General features: G+C 52.5%; 1 protein-coding gene across 1 annotated transcript in view; it reads right to left on the bottom strand.

Annotated features, from left to right (window-relative positions):
* Positions 1 to 4,079: 4,079 nt before the first annotated feature.
* LOC130261930 (substance-P receptor-like) overlaps positions 4,080 to 18,375 on the bottom strand; it is a 15,592-nt gene continuing 1,296 nt past the window's right edge. The window contains exons 2-5 of the mRNA XM_056508603.1: positions 14,516 to 14,710; positions 10,692 to 10,842; positions 9,508 to 9,704; positions 4,080 to 7,172 (exon numbers count right to left, since the gene is read on the bottom strand). Coding sequence (XP_056364578.1) covers positions 6,878 to 7,172; positions 9,508 to 9,704; positions 10,692 to 10,842; positions 14,516 to 14,710 — 838 coding nt within the window. The 3' untranslated portion in view covers positions 4,080 to 6,877. The remainder of the gene's footprint in view (positions 7,173 to 9,507; positions 9,705 to 10,691; positions 10,843 to 14,515; positions 14,711 to 18,375) is intronic.

The following is an 18,375-nucleotide window of genomic DNA, read 5'->3' as shown; positions in this document are numbered from 1 at the left end:
ATCCTTGGATTTAGGGATGCTGCCGCTGGATGCCGCCGTTTTTCCCGGCGGCTTTTCTCGTCTGAGCCGCTGGATGGAGCAGGAGGAAAAGCCATGGACTGATCTCCGCGGGAGCTCGGGAATGATTCCCAGGATTTCCCCTCCCTGCAGGGAGCAGCCGAGGGATCACGGAATTATGGAATTGTTGAGCTTGGAAAACACCTTTAGGATCATCCGACCCGAGCTCCGGCGCGGGATGGAGCCGCAGGATAACCCAGGAGGGATAATCCGGATTTAGGGAATGGCGGTTTTCCCATCCAGGATATTCCAGGCTCCTGGGAAGGACTAGTCCAAGGAAACTGCTCCCTGGGAGTGCCCAGCCCTGTCCTGGGCACGGGAGCGACAGTCGGGTTTTCATGGAACCCCTTCCAAACACAACTATCTTTTCCAAAAGAGGAAAATCCCGTTTTTCCTAAGGAATACAAGGATTTAGAGGCGGTCCTTAACCCCCGAATCCCAGTTTTATTTTGGCTCCATCCATCCCTCTGGGCTCGATTCCCGCGCCAGGAGGGAGCCGGAGGGATCTCAGCTCTGCCTCCATCCAACCCCAAAAATGGCAAAGGAATCAAGGCCCTGAATCTCCTTGGAAGAGCAGCCTGGAATCTCCTTGGGAGATTCCAAGCACCCGGGAGTGCCCGGACAATTTCCAAACCTCGAAGCTCTGAAACACTTTGGGTTTGTTTTTTTTTGTCCCCCTGATAATTTAGGGGCTGAGCAGTGGGGTCAGTCCCTTCCCTCGGCTGCTGCAGGAGAACCGGGAGAGGCTGGAAAATCCCAGGCTGAGTTTGGGATGTGTTTTCCCGGGAGCAGCCCCCGCTTTCTGTGGCTGTATAAACAAATCAATCTCTGCATCCCGGAGGAGACTCCCAGGAACTCGGATGGATTTTATGCCCAAATAAATCATCCCTGCCCTGGCAACCGCGCCGGATTTTTCCCCGGCATCAGCAGGAACGTTCCCGGATGGAAGTGGGAATTGAGGGAATGGATCACTATGACAGCAGCGGTGCAAATGGCTTTGATCCCTTCCCGGCTCCATAAATCCCTGCCAGGACTCGGGAAAGCTTTGGTTTCCAGCTCCCCACATTCCAGGGGGGTTTGCATTCCTGAAATCGCCAGGATTGGGGTGCGGGGATGCTCCGGGATGCAGGGAGAGCTTTTCTTCGGGGGCTGGGGAGGAGGAATTGGAGCAGGAGCTGCCGGGGCTTTTCCAGCAGGGCTCGGGAGGATTTGGGACAGCGGGATGTGGGGAACTTGGGAAAAGGGGAGGAAATGGGGATTGGAAACCTTGCTGGGAATGGGCAGGGAATCCCAGCCTTGGGACCAGCTGGCCATTCCCTGCCCCATTCCCGTGGTGATTCCCTGCCCCATTCCCAGTCCAATCCCAGTCCATTCCCTGCCCCATTCCCGTGGTGATTCCCTGCCCCATTCCCAGTCCAAGCCCAGTCCATTCCCTGCCCCATTCCCTGAAGGAAGCCTGGCAAAGGTCTTGGATTTAGATTTCAGTGCATTCCCTCCCTCCTTTCCCCTTCCAGGGCCGTGTCCATCCCCTCTGGCCGCGGCTCCAGTGCCGTGTTCAGAGCTGGAGGTGCAGGGAACGCTCGGGAGAGGGAAATGGGTTGGATCTCTCCAAGATTTTATCGGGGAGCTCTGCTCTGCCTGGCTGCTGAGCACAGCTCACATCCAGCTGGGATGGATTCTTTTCCCTTTAGTGGGAATGTTCTGGAAGAGGCCAGAGCGTAACAGAGCTTGAGATGGTCCCAATCTTCTCCTGCCTCTGGGAACGGCCCCAATCCCTTCTCCTGCCCCTCATTCCCAAATGAGCAGTGAGAATCTGACCTTTGGTGCTCCCATTCCCTGTGTTTTATCCCATTTTTTTTCCCCCCACAAATCCCAGGATTTCCCAGATTGTTTTGTGCTCCCATTCCATGTGTTTTATCCCCAGTTCTTGTGCCACAAATCCCAGGATTTCCCGGATTTTTGGTGCCGTGTCCAACCTGGCCTTGGACACTTCCAGGGATCCAGGGGCAACCACAGCTCCTCTGGGAATTCCATCCCAGCCCCTCAGGGAGGGATTTCCTCCCAAAAAAATCCTGGCTAAAGCGTAGATCCCCCCCAGGATTCCATAAATCCTCCTCCAACCCCTCCCTGCCCATCCAGTGACTCCAATGAATAATTAATTTCTAATTAAGCCCATCGGAGCATCCTGTGGAAGCAATTCCCTCTCTCCTCTTTTCTCTTCCTTCCCTCTGGAATTCCCCATGCCCAGGAGGTTCCTCAGCCCTGGAAACACCAAATCCAATTGAATTCCTCATTTCCCACCCCAAAATTCCCACCCTGCCTGTGTTGGTTTTCAATTGCTGCTTAGAGTCAGTAATTACTGAAGTAATTAACGCTAATTGCTGCTGGGAACAAGCTGGAATTCTCCACCCTCCAGGAACCCCAAATCTGCCGGAATCTGCCCCGAAATTAAACTGGGGATTCCTGAAAAATATTAATTCACTTCCATCCGGATGTTTTGAACCCAAATCGTTCCTCCCAGAGCTCTGATTTTTTTGGGAAGCATCCCCGAGCCCCCTGGCTGCCATGGCAACAGCAGGATGCACCCCGGGAGCCATGAGCTGCCTTCAATTCCCATTTTTTTATTTTTAATTTTCTGGGATATTTCGGACTCGGCATTAAGCAAACATTTATGCAAAACGCTGGAATGCATCCATGGTAATGAGGCTGATCCAGAGTGGGAATTCAGTGGGATGGGTTCGATCAAAGCTGCAGATCCCGCTTGGAAAGCACCAAAACCAACAAAACTCAGGGCTTTTTGGGGTCACCTCCTGATTTTGGGAGGTTTCCCAAGGAATTGGAGATGGAGAGATAACCCAAAGCCCCGGGAATGTGGAATTCCTTGTGTGGCTGACAGGGATTTTTGTCCCCAGTAAAGGCTTGGCCTCATTTTATGGAGGAGGGATGAAATTCCCCATTAGGGACAGCCCTGGAAAGGGGATGAGATGATCCAATGGATCTGTGGGGATCTGAATCCTGCTGGGAAGGGGTGATCCTGATGGATCCATTGGGATCTGAATCCTGCTGGGAAAGGATAATTCCAATAGATCTGTGGGGATCTGAATCCTGCTGGGAAGGGATGATCCCGATGCATCCATAGGGATCTGAATCCTGCTGGGAAGGGGTGATCCTGATGGATCCATTGGGATCTGAATCCTGCTGGGAAGGGGTAATTCCAATGGATCTGTGGGGATCTGAATCCTGCTGGGAAGGGATAATTCCAATAGATCTGTGGGGATCTGAATCCTGTTGGGAAGGGGTGATCCTGATGGATCCATTGGGATCTGAATCCTGCTGGGAAGGGATAATTCCAATGGATCTGAATCCTGCTGGGATGGGATGATCCCGATGCATCCATAGGGATCTGAATCCTGCTGGGAAGGGGTGATCCTGATGGATCCCTAGGGATCTGAATCCTGCTGGGAAGGGGTGATCCTGATGGATCCATGGGGATCTGTATCTCATTGGAAGGGCAGATCCCAATGAAGGAAACGGCTCCATTGGGATCTGAATCCCACCAGGAAGGAGGATCCAGCCCAGCATTCATGGGAAGATCAGCCAGGAGCATGAGGATGTTTTTCCCTTCTCTCCTTTTTCCAGGATGACATCACTGATGGAAAACCAGCAGCCGGAGTTTACCGCGCCCGTGGGATGGAGCCGAGCCCGGGAACTCCACTTTAATTAAAATCCAGAATTCCAGCCAGCCGGAACCGCCGGCGGGGGCTGGATCCTCCCGCAATTCCCACCTGGAATGTTCTGCCAGCAGCACACTGAGGCTTGAAAAAAATGGATTGCACATTCCCGTTGGAGCAGCAAGATTTGGGAAAGCCAGCCTGGGAAGGGGAGCCAGGATCCATCAGGGACACTGGAAATGCCGGGAATTGCCTGGAGAACAGATCTGCCCCAGGCCCTGCCCACGCTCCAGGAGGAATCAGAGCCTTGTCCATGATCTGGGAATCAGTGCTGCGCTCCCAAGCCTGAATTGGAGGAGGAATTTTGGGAATTGTCCCTTTTCTTGTTTTGGTAACATTTCAGGGCAAACTCCTCCCACTGAGGGTGCTCCAAACTCATCATCCATCTTTTTAATGGTATTTTAGTTTTTCCACCTCTTCCCGCTCCCACCCCTCCTCGCCTTGTTAAGGGATAACGAACCATTCTCCACATCAAAGGAACATTTATCCATGAAAATCCAAGATGGGACAATCCCGAGATGCTTTGGGTTGGGTTCCTTCCCTCAGGATGCTCCCATGGGGGAAGAACTTCTCAGAAAGCTCCTTCCAGCTGCTCCCACCCCAAATCCCAAATTCCCCAAGGATGTCAGAGTCACAGGAATGGGATTTGGAGTGGATATTCCACAGAGATGGATTTGGGGTGGATATTCCACAGGGATTGGGATTTGGGGTAGATATTCCACAGGGATTGGGATTTGGGGTGGATATTCCACAAGGATGAGGTTTGGGATGGATATTCCACAGGGATTGGGATTTGGGGTGGATATTCCACAAGGATGAGGTTTGGGATGGATATTCCACAGGGATTGGGATTTGGGGTGGATATTCTGCAGGAATGGGGTTTGGGGTGGATATTGCAAGGAAAAGGGGGAATTCCCCTGCTAAACTTTGCATGATAATGATTATGTCCATTCTTCAGCTGGATGTGGGATTTTGGGGCAGGGTTTAGGAGAGGAATAAATCCCAAAATCCCAGAATGGGGAAGGGCCTGTGGTGGGTCCTGAAGGCTGAAAATTGGAATTTTTTTGGATTATGGTGACTTTAATGGAAAAGAAATCCCGGGAGCTCCCAGGCTGGGTTCTGTGACCTCACACCAGGGCTCTGGCAAGGACACGGAAATCCCAAAGAACCCAAATCCCGTCATTCCCTGTGGGAACGCTCCGTAAACAGCGGATCCTGCGCTTCCATCCTGGAATGCTCGGCCATGAGGAGCCCTCGAGGGACAGAAAATAAAAACAACAATAAAGACAAGGATGGGCGGGGCAGGCCCTGTATCCAGGGCAATCCCAGAAAAACGCTCCGAACAATGGGAATTGCTCCCGGATGGATCCTTGGCTGCGGCTTCCAAAGGCGCCGCCGGATCCTTGGCTGAGACTTCCAAAGGCGCCGGGGTTTTCGTGCCAAACAGAACCAAAACAGAGCCAGGCCTGTTTGAATCCCAGCAAAATCCCAAAATCCAGCAAAATTCCCCAAATCCAGGGATTGGTGTTAGGGGAGGGATGGTCCCGCATGGATTGAGGGGTAAAGGGTGGATTTAGGGGTGGATTTAGGAGCAGATCCCGAGGGTGGATGGGGAGGGATTTGGGATTTGCTGCTACTTTTTCAGTCAGAACGGGAATTTCTGTGTTTCAGGGTACAAAGCTGAGCTTAAAACCTAAAATTTCAGGGTTGGGATTTGGGAGTTTTATGGGTGCTTCCAAAGGGTGGGAGCAGAGCTCTGGGGGATATCCACTGATTTTCCTTCCGTTGATTTTCCATCCAAGTGCCAGGGAAGAGTTACAGGAACTCCCCTGCTTGGGAACTGAATATCTGATCTGAGATCTGCCTAAAAAACCTGGAAAAGCCTCTGGATTCAGTGTCCAGGGGATGGGAACACAGCAGTGACTGGGGCATTTCTCTGGATTTCATCCCTCATTTCTCCAGCATTCCAGTGAATCCAGTTCGGAGCCCGATTTCCTCACCCCAAACGAGAACTTGGAGCAGCAGCAGCTGGGAGTGAATTCCCCCCAGACTGTCCCCAGATTTGTGGCTTTGCTCCCAACAAGCAGAGTTGATCCACTTGGAGGAGTCCAGGGAAAATTGTCCATCCGAACAGAAATATTCCATAAATCCATACACACATCACAAACCTAATGGCTTTTGCAAAGGAAAAAAAAAATTAAAAAAAAAATCCCTGATTAAAACAAAATCCAGGAGGTGGGAGGGAATCCTCCAAACCCTGGAGGTGAAAGCAGCTCTGAAGAATTCCTAATCTCCTTCCAACCTTGTTTTTGGGATGGATTCATTTCCAGGGTGTGGGAATCACTTCAGGGTGGTCTCTCCTTTTCCAGAGCTCCATGGCATTCTGGAGTCCATCCAAGAGGATTTCTAGGGAATCACAAAATTCCTTGTGGCAGCAGAGGAACAGCAGCTAAAGCCCAGCTCAGGTCGGAGATCCTTGAGGAGATCCTTTGGGACATCCTTCAGGAATTCCTTTGGGGGATTCTTCAGAGAACTTTCAGGAGATCCTTCGGGGGGATCCTTCAGGAGTTCCTTTGGGAGATTCTTCAGATCCTTCAGGAGATCCTTTGGGAATCTCTGCTCTGAAAAACGGATTTGGAGCAGCAGGAGGAGACCGTGGAGCAGCAGGATATGGATGCCAGAGACAATCCAAGGCCGTGTGGGAAGTCTTGGGTCTGCGCTGATGAGTCCCTGTGGAGCTGGAAAAAGCCTTTTTGGGATTCAAGATCGCCCTGGATATCCAATGGGGAAGGATGGGAGGAGGGAAGTGCAGGGTGGGATTGTTTTCCAAGGGGTGGTATGCACCGAGATATCCCTCCTGCCTCACAGAGAGCACGGGAGCACTGGCCAGTGTTGGAATTCCAGAGAAAAACCCCGCTCTGTCCCGTTCCTGCATCCCCTCCAGCTCCAAGTAGGCAGCTGGGGAAACATTCCTGGTGTCCAGCCCCACGATGGAACACGCAGAACTCATCCCAAGGAAAAGAGACGGGAAAACAGCACAGGAAAGGCCGGCACGGCACAAGCAGGGCGGTGACACCGAGGGGACACCCCTAGGTGGGGGTGTTGGAGTAGAAGCTGAAGCTCTCGGACACTGTCTTGGAGTCGCTGCGGGAGGAGCCGTTGGAGGTCATGTCCAGGGAGAGCCGCTCGGCCCGGCCGGGCTCGTCCAGCTCCTCGTCGGCCGCGCCGAGCGCCGAGGCCACGGTGGTGGTGTCCATGCGGCTGAGCTTGGACACGGAGCTGTGCGTGTGCAGGAAGCGCGCCGAGCGCAGCTCCAGCCCCTCGTACTCGCCGGCGCTGACCCACGGGCACCAGCGGAACGCGTGCTTGAATCCCACCCGGAACCTGCGCCACACGGACCGGACCGGAGCGACCCACGGATGTGGACATGGGTGGGGAAAGACAGGGAGATGGCCGGGGGAACGGGATGGAGGTGAGCAAAGGAACGGGATGGAGGTGAACAAAGGAACGGGATGGAGGTGACCAAAGGAACGGGATGGAGATGGAGGTGAGCAAAGGAACGGGATGGAGATGGAGAAGGCCACAGAAATGGGATTGAGATGGAGGTGAACAAAGGAATGGGATGGAGATGGCCACAGGAATGGGATTGAGATGGAGGTGAACAAAGGAACGGGATGGAGGTGGCCACAGAAATGGGATTGAGATGGAGGTGAACAAAGGAACGGGATGGAGATGGACATGGCCACGGGAATGGGATGGAGAAAGCCAGGGAAATGGGACAAAGATGGCCACGGGAATGGGATGGAGATGGAGATGAACAAAGGAATGGGATGGAGATGTAGATGGCCACAGGAATGGGATGGAGATGTAGATGGCCACAGGAATGGGATGGAGATGGCCACAGGAATGGGATGGAGAGGAACAAAGGAATGGGATGGAGATGAACAAAGGAATGGGATGGAGAGGAACAAAGGGATGGAGATGGCCACGTGAGTTGGGAAAGACATGGACATGGTCAGAGGAATGGGATGGACATGGCCAAAGGGAGGGGGAGATAAAACTGAGCTTTTCTAAATGTGACAAAAATTGCGATCTTTCACTGAGGGGAGGAAAAATCAACTGGGAAGTGAAAAACCCATGGAGAAACATGAGAAACAAAAAACCCGCTGAGAAATTAAAAACCCTCTGAGAAACGAGAAAACCTGCTGAGAAATGGAAAACCCACTGGGAAATAGAAAACCTGCTGAGAAATGGAAAACCCACCGAGAAATCAAAAACTGACTGAGAAACAGAAAACCCCCTGCAGACCCCATTTAGGAGTTGGGATGGTTTCAGTTGCTGTTTGCCCTCAAAATCCACGGGGGTTAGGAAAGACTCCAGGTGAGAATCGTGCCACCCCCACCTCAGGAGGAAATGGCAGAGGGGCGGGAGAGGACCATCCCAAAAATCCCCATCCACCCTGAGAAACCCCATCCATCCCAAAAAACCCCATCCATCCTGAGAAACCCCATCCCTTAACCCCCTACCCATCCCAAAAAATCCATCCACCATGAGGAACCCTATCCACCCCAAGAACCCCTACCCATCCCAAAAATCCCCATCCACCCTGAAAAACCCCATCCATCCTGAAAATCCCCATCCGTGCTAAGAAAACCCACCCATCCCAAAAAACCCCACCCATCCTGAGAAACTCTATCCATGCACCCTGAGAAACCTCATCCATCCCAAAAATCCCCATCCACCCTGAGAAACCTCATCCATCCCAAAAAACCCATCCATGCTGAGAACCCCCACCTATCCCAAAAAAACCCATCCCAGAAAATCCCATCTGTGCTGAGACCTCCCACCCATCCCAAAAAAACCTTACCCATACTGAGAAACTCTATCCATCCACCCTGAAAAACCTCATCCATCCCAAAAATCCCCATGCACCCTGAAAAACCTCATCCACCCCAAAAATCCCCATCCACCCTGAGTAACCTCATCCATCCCAAAAAACCCATCCATGCTGATAACCTCCACCCATCCCAAAAAAACCCATCCCAGAAAACCCCACCCATCCTGAGAAACTCTATCCATCCATCCTGAAAAACCTCACCCATCCCAAAAATCCCCATCCACCCTGAGAAACCTCATCCACCCCAAAAATCCCCATGACCCTGAGAAACCTCATCCATCCCAAAAAACCCCACCCATCCTGAGAAACTCTATCCACCCCAAAAATCCCCATCCACCCTGAGAACTGCCACCCATCCCAAAAAACCTTACCCATGCTGAGAAACTCTATCCATCCACCCTGAAAAACCTCATCCATCCCAAAAATCCCCATGACCCTGAAAAACCTCATCCATCCCAAAAATCCCCATGACCCTGAAAAACCTCATCCATCCCAAAAATCCCCATGACCCTGAAAAACCTCATCCACCCTGAGAAACCTCATCCATCCCAAAAAACCCCATCCATGCTGATAACCCCCACCCATCCCAAAACCCCATCTGTGCTGAGACCTCCCATCCATCCCAAAAAACCCCACCCATCCTGAGAAACTCTGTCCATGCACCCTGAAAAACCTCATCCATCCCAAAAAACCCCATCCATGCTGAGAACCCCCACCCATCCCAAAAAAACCCATCCCAAAAAAACCTTCATCCCAAAAAAACCCCATCCCAAAAAAGCCCATCCGTGCTGAGAGCTCCGGGCCCCGGCGGCGCGCTCGCACCTGTCGTTGAGGCAGCAGTAGATGATGGGGTTGTACATGGTGGAGCTCATGGCCAGCCACATGACGGCCAGGTAGACCTGCTGGATGGAGCGGCGCAGGTACCACTCGGGCCGCAGGTACTGCAGCGTGAAGTACACGTGGTAGGGCAGCCAGCAGAGCGCGAAGGTGCACACCACGATGATCATCATCTTCACCACCTGCCGCGGGGGACGGCCGCGCTCGGTCATTCCGGCCGGGAATGGCCTTTCCGACCTTGGGAATGGCCTTTTCGACCTTGGGAATGGCCTTTGCCAGCCTTGGGAATGGCCTTTCAGACCTTGGGAATGGCCTTTCAGACCTTGGGAATGGCCTTTCAGACCTTGGGAATGGCCTTCGTGACCTTGGGATTCCAGCCTTGGGAATGGCCTTTTCCACCTTGGGAATGGCCTTTCAGACCTTGGGAATGGCCTTTCAGACCTTGGGATTCCAGCCTTGGGAATGGCCTTTGCCACCTTGGGAATGGCTTTTCCAGCCTTGGGAATGGCCTTTCCGACCTTGGGATTCCAACCTTAGGAATGGCCTTTCTGATTTTGGGAATAGCCTTCGTGACCTTGGGATTCCGACCTTGGGAATGGCCTTTCCAACCTTGGGAATGGCCTTTCCGACCTTGGGATTCCAACCTTAGGAATGGCCATTCTGATCTTGGGAATGGCCTTCGTGACCTTGGGATTCCAGCCTTGGGAATGGCCTTTCCAACCTTGGGAATGGCCTTTGCCACCTTGGGATTCCAGCCTTGGGAATGGCCTTTCCAGCCTCGGGAATGGCTTTTCGGACCAGGAGTGGCGTTTCCAACCTTGGGAATGGCTTTTCCCACCTCAAGAATGGCCTTTCCAACGGGGAATGGCCTTTCAGGCCTGGAATGTGCAGTCAGTATCTTGGTTAAACCACTTTTGTGGGGATGTCCTGAACCCATCCGTCAGTCATTCCACCCTCTGGAATTCCTTACCTTGTGCTTGGCCCTGACCCGCTCATGCTTAGGATTGGCCAGGAATCCTCTCCCTCTCCCTCTCTTCTTTCCTTTATCCCTTTTCCCCTTTCCTCCTTTCCCTTTCCTCCTTTCCCATTTCCTTTCCCTTTCTTTCCTCCCTTTTCCCTTTCCTTTTTTCCTTTCCCCCTTTCCTCCTTTCCCTCCTGGAATTCCTCACCTTCCTCTTGGCCGTCACCTGCTCGTGGTAGCGGTCGGAGGAGTCTCCGGGGATGGCGCTGGCCCAGAGCGTGCGGCCGACGGCGGCGTAGGCGCAGCCGATCACCAGCAGCGGCAGCAGGTACAGCAGGACGGTCATGGAGAAATGGTACCTGGAAAAAAAGGGATAATCCATCAGGATCCAGCAGGATGGTTATGGAGAAATGGTACCTGGAAAAAACGGGATAATCCATGAGGATCCAGCAGGACGGTCATGGAGAAATGGTACCTGGAAAAAAAATGGGATAATCCATCAGGATCCAGCAGGATGGTTATGGAGAAATGGTACCTGGAAAAAAAATGGGATAATCCATGAGGATCCAGCAGGACGGTCATGGAGAAATGGTACCTGGAAAAAAAATGGGATAATCCATCAGGATCCAGCAGGATGGTCATGGAGAAATGGTACCTGGAAAAAACGGGATAATCCATCAGGATCCAGCAGGATGGTTATGGAGAAATGGTACCTGGAAAAAACGGGATAATCCATGAGGATCCAGCAGGATGGTTATGGAGAAATGGTACCTGGAAAAAATGGGATAATCCATGAGGATCCAGCAGGATGGTTATGGAGAAATGGTACCTGGAAAAAACGGGATAATCCATGAGGATCCAGCAGGACGGTCATGGAGAAATGGTACCTGGAAAAAACGGGATAATCCATGAGGATCCAGCAGGATGGTTATGGAGAAATGGTACCTGGAAAAAATGGGATAATCCATGAGGATCCAGCAGGATGGTTATGGAGAAATGGTACCTGGAAAAAAAATGGGATAATCCATCAGGATCCAGCAAATGGTCATGGAGAAATGGTACCTGGAAAAAAACCCAGGATAATCCATGAGGATCCAGCAGGATGGTTATGGAGAAATGGTACCTGGAAAAAACGGGATAATCCATGAGGATCCTGCAGGATGGTCATGGAGAAATGGTACCTGGAAAAAAAATGGGATAATCCATGAGGGTCCAGCAGGATGGTCATGGAGAAATGGTACCTGGAAAAAATGGGATAATCCATGAGGATCCTGCAGGATGGTTATGGAGAAATGGTACCTGGAAAAAACGGGATAATCCATGAGGATCCTGCTGATGGTCATGGAGAAATGGTACCTGGAAAAAACGGGATAATCCATGAGGATCCAGCAGGATGGTTATGGAGAAATGGTACCTGGAAAAAACGGGATAATCCATGAGGATCCAGCAGGATGGTCATGGAGAAATGGTACCTGGAAAAAATGGGATAATCCATGAGGATCCTGCTGATGGTCATGGAAAAATGGTACCTGGAAAAAATGGGATAATCCCTGGGGATCCAGCTTTGGGAATGCCATGGGAGCACTGGGAATGCCATGGAAATATTTGGAATGCTGTGGGAGCACTGGGAATGCTGTGAGAGCACTGGGAACACTGGGATTGCCATGGGAGCACTGGGAACACTGGGAATGCTGTGGATCAGTGAAGACTTCTGTTAAAGAGGAGTTGTTTTAAAAGGAAACCCAAGAATTCCGGGTTTAACCACAGGAGGGGATGGAGGCTCTGACCATGTAGAAAATCCTGGAAAATCCTCTGTTCCCTAAAAACTGAGTCCACAAACGTGGCAGCTTGGAAAACTTCCCAGATCCTGCCTGGTTTTTGGGAATTTCATTCCCAAGGCTTTGGGGCCTCTGGGTGGATTCTGGGGCTCCAATCCCAGCTTCCACGTCTTTCCAAGGATTTGGATCCCAATCCAAGCCCTGCAGCTGCTCCCAGCTCTGCTCCTGCTCCTCTTCCCGGGAGCTTGGATTGAATCCCAGCTCCAGAGGGTGAGGGCTGGCTCTGGGAATTCTCCTGCAGGGAGTGAGGCTGGCCCTGGCCCCGCTGCTGGTCGGTGCCGCAATCTCATTTTCCCGGCCCTAATTCCATTTGGGATGGGCTTGGCGGGGCTGGATTTCGTTTTGCTCATTCCAGAGGCGTCTCAGTGGCTCCAGAGGAGGATTTTGTTGTGGTTCCCATGGAATTCCAGATCCCCGGAGCGCTGCAGGAATGTCTGGAGGAGCTGCAGGATAATGTCAGCAGCACAGAGCCTCATTCCCAGAGGGGTCTGGGCTCCCAGAGCCCTTCCAGACAGCTCCAGGAATTCTTTTGGGATGCCAGGCATGGAAAAGCAGTGGAATTGTTCTGCCTGCAGGATTCCCGGGATCACAGCACTCTGGGAAGTTTGGGGGTTGCAGCTGGAGGGTTTTTGGGATCTGGTGTGGGATGGAAGATCCTGTGGGAATTGCAGGATGCCGGGGGCCTGGAGCTGCCACCTCCTTTTCCCTGGCAAATCCTGGGAATGTTGGCATGGAAGGGACATCCCTGAATTCCCTCAAAACCCCAAATGGCTACTGATGGAATTCCTGATCCCTTTGGGAAGCAGGGATCGATGGCTGGATTAAATCCCGCAGAATTCTCGGCTCTGGCTGAAACCAGGGACGTTTTCCAGGGAAGAAACAGCTCTGCCTGCCAGGCTTGTGCTCCCCAGAGATTTTCCAAAGGAAATCCCTAACTAAAGTGTTGGAATTCTCCTGTTTGTCCTGTTTTCTTCCTCCTGTTTTCTTAGGAACTGGGAAAAGAATGGAATTTTTTCCTCCTGGCGCCACAAACGGAGCAGCTGCCACCGGAGCGTTCCCGGAATAACCACTCCAAGGCCATGGAACCGGGAAGGGGCTGGGATGACGCCTCTGGAATGACCAAACACCTGTCCCGAGTTATTTAGGGCAGGAAAATCCCATCCTGGGGTCCGCCCGGGGAGATCCCGAGGATTGGAGACACCTGCCCTGGCTCCAGCGGAATTCCAGAGCAGAATTCCACAGCCCCAGTTCCTCCCTGCTCAGGGCTGGAGATCACAAACTCCTTTATTCCTTTTTTTACTCCCTTTTTTTGTTACCTTTTTTTGTTCCCTTTTTTAGTTCTCTTTTTTTTATTCCCTTTTTAAAATTCCCCTTCTTTATTCTTTATTTTTATTCGCCTTCTTTATTCTCTTCTTTATTCCCCATTTTTATTCCCTATTTTTTATTCCCCTTTTTTATTCCTTTCTTTATTCCTATTTTAATTTCCTTCTTTATTCCTCCCCTCCCCTTTTCTTTTCCCCGTCAACACCTGACATTTAACTCCCCTTGGCAAACCATTCCCAGAGCCTCTGGAAATTTTGGGAGCTCCCTTTTCCCCTTTTCCTTTCCCTTTCTCCCTTTACCCATTTCCTTTTTCCTTTTTCCCTTTCCTTTCCCCCCTTTTCTTTCCCCCTCTTTTCCTTTTCCCCCTCCCATTCCCCTCTTTTTCTTCCCCGTTTTCCTTTTCCTTCTTTTCCTTTCCCTTTCCCTCCTCCTTTCCTTTCCCGTTTTCCCCTTTCCCTTTTCCATTTTCCCTTTCCCCCTTTCCCCTTCCCTCCCGTTCCCCTTCCCTTTCTCCCTTTACCCAGTTCCCTTTTTCCTTTTTCCTTTTCCTTTCCCCACTTTTCCTTTCCCCTCTTTTCCTTTCCCCTCCCATTCCCCTCTTTTTTCCTTCTTTTCCTTTCCCTTTCCCTCCTCCTTCCCTTTCCCCCTTTCTCCCTTTACCCATTTCCTTTTCCTTTCCCCATTTCCTTTTTTCTTATTCCCTTTCCTTTCCCCTCTTTTCCTTTCCCTTTTTCCTTCTTCTTTTCCTTTTCCTTTCCCGTTTTCCCCTTTCCCTTTTCCATTTTCTCTTTCCCTCTTCCTTTTCCCCCATTCCACTTCCATTTCCCAGATTTCCCATGGATTTCCCTGCTCCCAGCCCGTTCCCACTCACGCTTTTCCGGACGCGGCTCCTCCGGGCTCCGGCCACTCCACGAGGCAGACGAGGCGTCCCGGCAGCTCGGCGGTGACGGAGAAATATCCCTGTGGGAAAGCCAGCAGGAGCGCCAGGAGCCAGATCAGCCCCACCAGGACCTTGGTGGCCGCGGCCGAGAGGCGCGGCCGGAGCGGGTGGATGATGGCCATGTACCTGCTCGGGAAAAGCGGGAATCAGGGCTGGGAAATCCCGGAGTTCAGTCTGGGAAAAGCGGGAATCAGAGCTGGGAAATCCCAGAGTTCTGAATCTGGGAAAAGCGGGAATCAGGGCTGGGAAATCCCGGAGTTCAGTCTGGGAAAAGCGGGAATCAGAGCTGGGAAATCCCGGAGTTCAGTCTGGGAAAAGCGGGAATCAGAGCTGGGAAATCCCGGAGTTCAGTCTGGGAAAAGCGGGAATCAGAGCTGGGAAATCCCGGAGTTCAGTCTGGGAAAAGCAGGAATCAGAGCTGGGAAATCCCGGAGTTCAGTCTGGGAAAAGTGGGAATCAGAGCTGGGAAATCCCGGAGTTCAGTCTGGGAAAAGCAGGAATCAGAGCTGGGAAATCCCGGAGTTCAGTCTGGGAAAAGTGGGAATCAGAGCTGGGAAATCCCGGAGTTCAGTCTGGGAAAAGCGGGAATCAGAGCTGGGAAATCCCGGAGTTCAGTCTGGGAAAAGCGGGAATTAGAGCTGGGAAATCCCGGAGTTCAGTTTGGGAAAAGCGGGAATCAGGGCTGGAAAATCCCAGAGTTCAGTTTGGGAAAAGCGGGAATCAGAGCTGGGAAATCCCGGAGTTCAGTTTGGGAAAAGCGGGAATTGGAGTTGGGAAATCCCAGAGTTCACTTTGGGAAAATGGGAAACAGGGCTGGAAAATCTCGGAGTTCAGTCTGGGAAAATGGGAGTCAGGGCCGGAAAATCCTGGAGTTCCCTTTCGGGAAAATGGGAATCAGGGCTGGAAAATCCCAGAGTTCCAGCCCTGGGAAAAGTGGGAATCAGAGCTGGAAAATCACGAAGTTCCCTTTGGGAAAAGCAGGAATCAGGGCCGGAAAATCCTGGAGTTTGCTTTGGGAACACCCGGAATTAGAGCTGGAAAATCCCAGTGCTCCAGTTCTGGGAAAAGTGGGAATGGAAGCTGGAAAATTTCGGTGTTCCAGCTTTGGATCTCCTGCATTTTTCCCAAGTGAAGCCATTCCCAAGAAGAGCTGGGAAGGGCCATCAGAAGTGCCTGGCACCAACGCATCCCAAACAAAGGATTGGGGGGGAATTTGGGAGCTGAGGTAGCTGCCAGGCCCCGAATTCTGCAGGATTTTCCTGAGGCACTGCTGTGCCAGCCCCGATCCCAAATTTCCTGCCATTGTCCAGAGTGTTCGGAACAACTTCCGGTTGTTTTTCTTCCGTGCCCAGGGCTGGAACAGCTCCAGGGAAAGGAGGGGATGGAGGAACTTCCAGCAAAAATCCCTCATGAAAAAATTCTATTGGGGGATTCCTGCAGGAGCCCTGGATTCCCCTGGATCCCAGGAAGTGTCCGAGGCCGAGCTGGACGGGTTTGGAGCAGCCTGGGATAGGGGATCCCAATCCCACCCATTCCAGGATTCCATGGATCCAACTACAGTCCCCACTCGCTCCATGGGGGCTTTTCCAGGTTTTTCCAGGGCCATTCCATATGCTGGGAATTGCCTGCAGGGAGGGAGAGGAGCTGGGGAGAATTCCGCTCCTCCCAGCCCTCGCTCCGGATCCCATGGCTCTGCTGGATTTTGGGAACACGAGGCTCATTCCCTGCCAATTCCCTGATTTTGGGTGGGAATCAGGAATTCCAGCCCCATCCTGGCTCTGCTGCTCCTGATCCCAGCCCTGCCCATTCCCATTCCCAATCCCAGTTCTGGCTCTCCTATTCCCAATCCCAGCTCTCCCCATTCTCTCTTCCAGCTCTCCCCATCCCCAGTCCCAGTTCCAGCTCTCCCCAGTCCCAGTTCCAGCTCTCCCCAGTCCCAGTTCCAGCTCTCCCCAGTCCCAGTTCCAGCTCTCCCCAGTCCCAGTTCCAGCTCTCCCCAGTCCCAGTTCCAGCTCTCCCCAGTCCCAGTTCCAGCTCTCCCTATTCCCAATCCTCACTCTCCCCATTCCCAATCCTGATCCCAGCTCTCCCCAGTCCCAGTTCCAGCTCTCCCCAGTCCCAGTTCCCAGTTCCAGCTCTCCCCAGTCCCAGTTCCAGCTCTCCCCAGTCCCACAGATCCTTCTGCTGCCGGCCAGGAGCGATTCCTCCCTTCCAGGCTCCTGGAACAAGTTCCTGCTTTTCCTGCCTTTCAGCTCCATTGTCAGGTCCCAGACACAGGAAAAAGAGAAATTTTTCCAAGGTTTGGTGATGCCTGGAGGGGCTGAGGATGGGATTTGTTCCCTTCCTGATTCCTGGCTGGAATTTGGGATGCAGCCGGAGCACACAGAGGCTGCAGCTTCCAGGTAGGAGCCTGGATTTTTTGGGAAAACTGAGCCTCTCTTCAGGTGCAGAAAGGTTTTCTTTTTGGGGAATGCTAATCCTCAAAAAATTCCAACCCCATCCTCCCAGACCTTCCTGTTTTACTACAGCTTCCCTGGATTTGCTCTCCTGTTTCTTTTTCAGGGTGGATCAAAGGCTGTAATTTAATTCTTCACCCCAAAAAATCATCCCTGGAATTCATCCCAGCCCCAAAGGGGCTTTTCCAGCTGATCCCAAAGATCCTCCTGGAAGAGCAGCATGGGAGAGGAGCTGGAAATAACCCGGTTTTTATTGATTATCACCTCCATTCCCGTGGATTTTAGGGAGAGGATTCTGTGATAAATCCAAACCTGGGGCTGTGTTTAATGCCCACGGAGCTTCATCCACCCCCAGCTCTGCTTCCCGCAGGGAATCTCGGAGTCAGCGGCTCCAAAGGTGCTGGGAAACGGCAGGAAAAGCCTCCCCCCCACCCCCCCCGGATCCCTGCCAGAATTCCCTTTATTCCCTGGGAACAGGGACAGGAGAGGCAGCAGAGCCTGGCCAGCTCCGGGAACGTGGCCTTGGAAAAATCCGAAACGCTCGGAGGAGCCACGAGGCTGCGGCGGAGCCGGGAATTGTCCCTGGAGCTGGTGGGAAATGTCCCCAACCCCAAATTCCTGGGATCCAGGGTTCTGGGGGCTTGGTGTCCCCAGTTCCAGGGGGATCTGGCTGAGCTTTGGATCACGGCCCCAGTGGATCTGGGATCCATCAGGAACTGGGCAGGGGAAACCCAACCCCAGCAGCTGAATGGAGGGATCCCAGAATCCCAGGCTCCAGCCTCTCCCACTGGATTGACCCCTGGAATCCCAGTGGGTTTGCCCAGGGACACCCCCAGGTGTGCCAGGATGCTTTTCCCAGGCTGAGCTGCTCCTTGGACATTCCCAACCCAGCCCAAATGGCTCCTGGCACGGGGTTTGTGAGGTGAGGCCATTTTGTACCTGAATTCCAGAAAGTGGAGTTGGAAAGGGAAGGCAAGGAAAGGAAAAAGGAGAGGGAAAGGAAGGAGAGGGAAGGAAAGAAAAAGGAAAAAGGATTGGATCCAAAGGCACTTCCAGCACCTGCAGCAGCCCTGGAGCCTTTCCCGAGCTCCCAGCGCTCCCAAAGGGTTCCCAAAGCCACCTGCAGCCAGGGCTGGGTTATTTTTAGCACCCAAACGAGCTTTGTGTTAATTGTGGTGGAACAGATGGAGGCGAGCAGAGCACCATGCCTGGGATCTGGGCAGGAGTGACTGGTGACCTTGGTCAGTGAGCAGTGTCCAGCTCTGGGCAGGAGTGACCCCGGTCACTGATGTGACCCGGTGACCTGGGTCAGTGACCTGTGTCCAGCTCTGGGCA

This window comes from Oenanthe melanoleuca, chromosome 22 (assembly GCF_029582105.1).
Source record: "Oenanthe melanoleuca isolate GR-GAL-2019-014 chromosome 22, OMel1.0, whole genome shotgun sequence".
NCBI classification, from domain to species: domain Eukaryota; kingdom Metazoa; phylum Chordata; class Aves; order Passeriformes; family Muscicapidae; genus Oenanthe; species Oenanthe melanoleuca.
The sequence above is the reverse complement of the archived record's forward strand: the minus strand, read 5'-3'. Positions and strand labels throughout refer to the sequence as shown.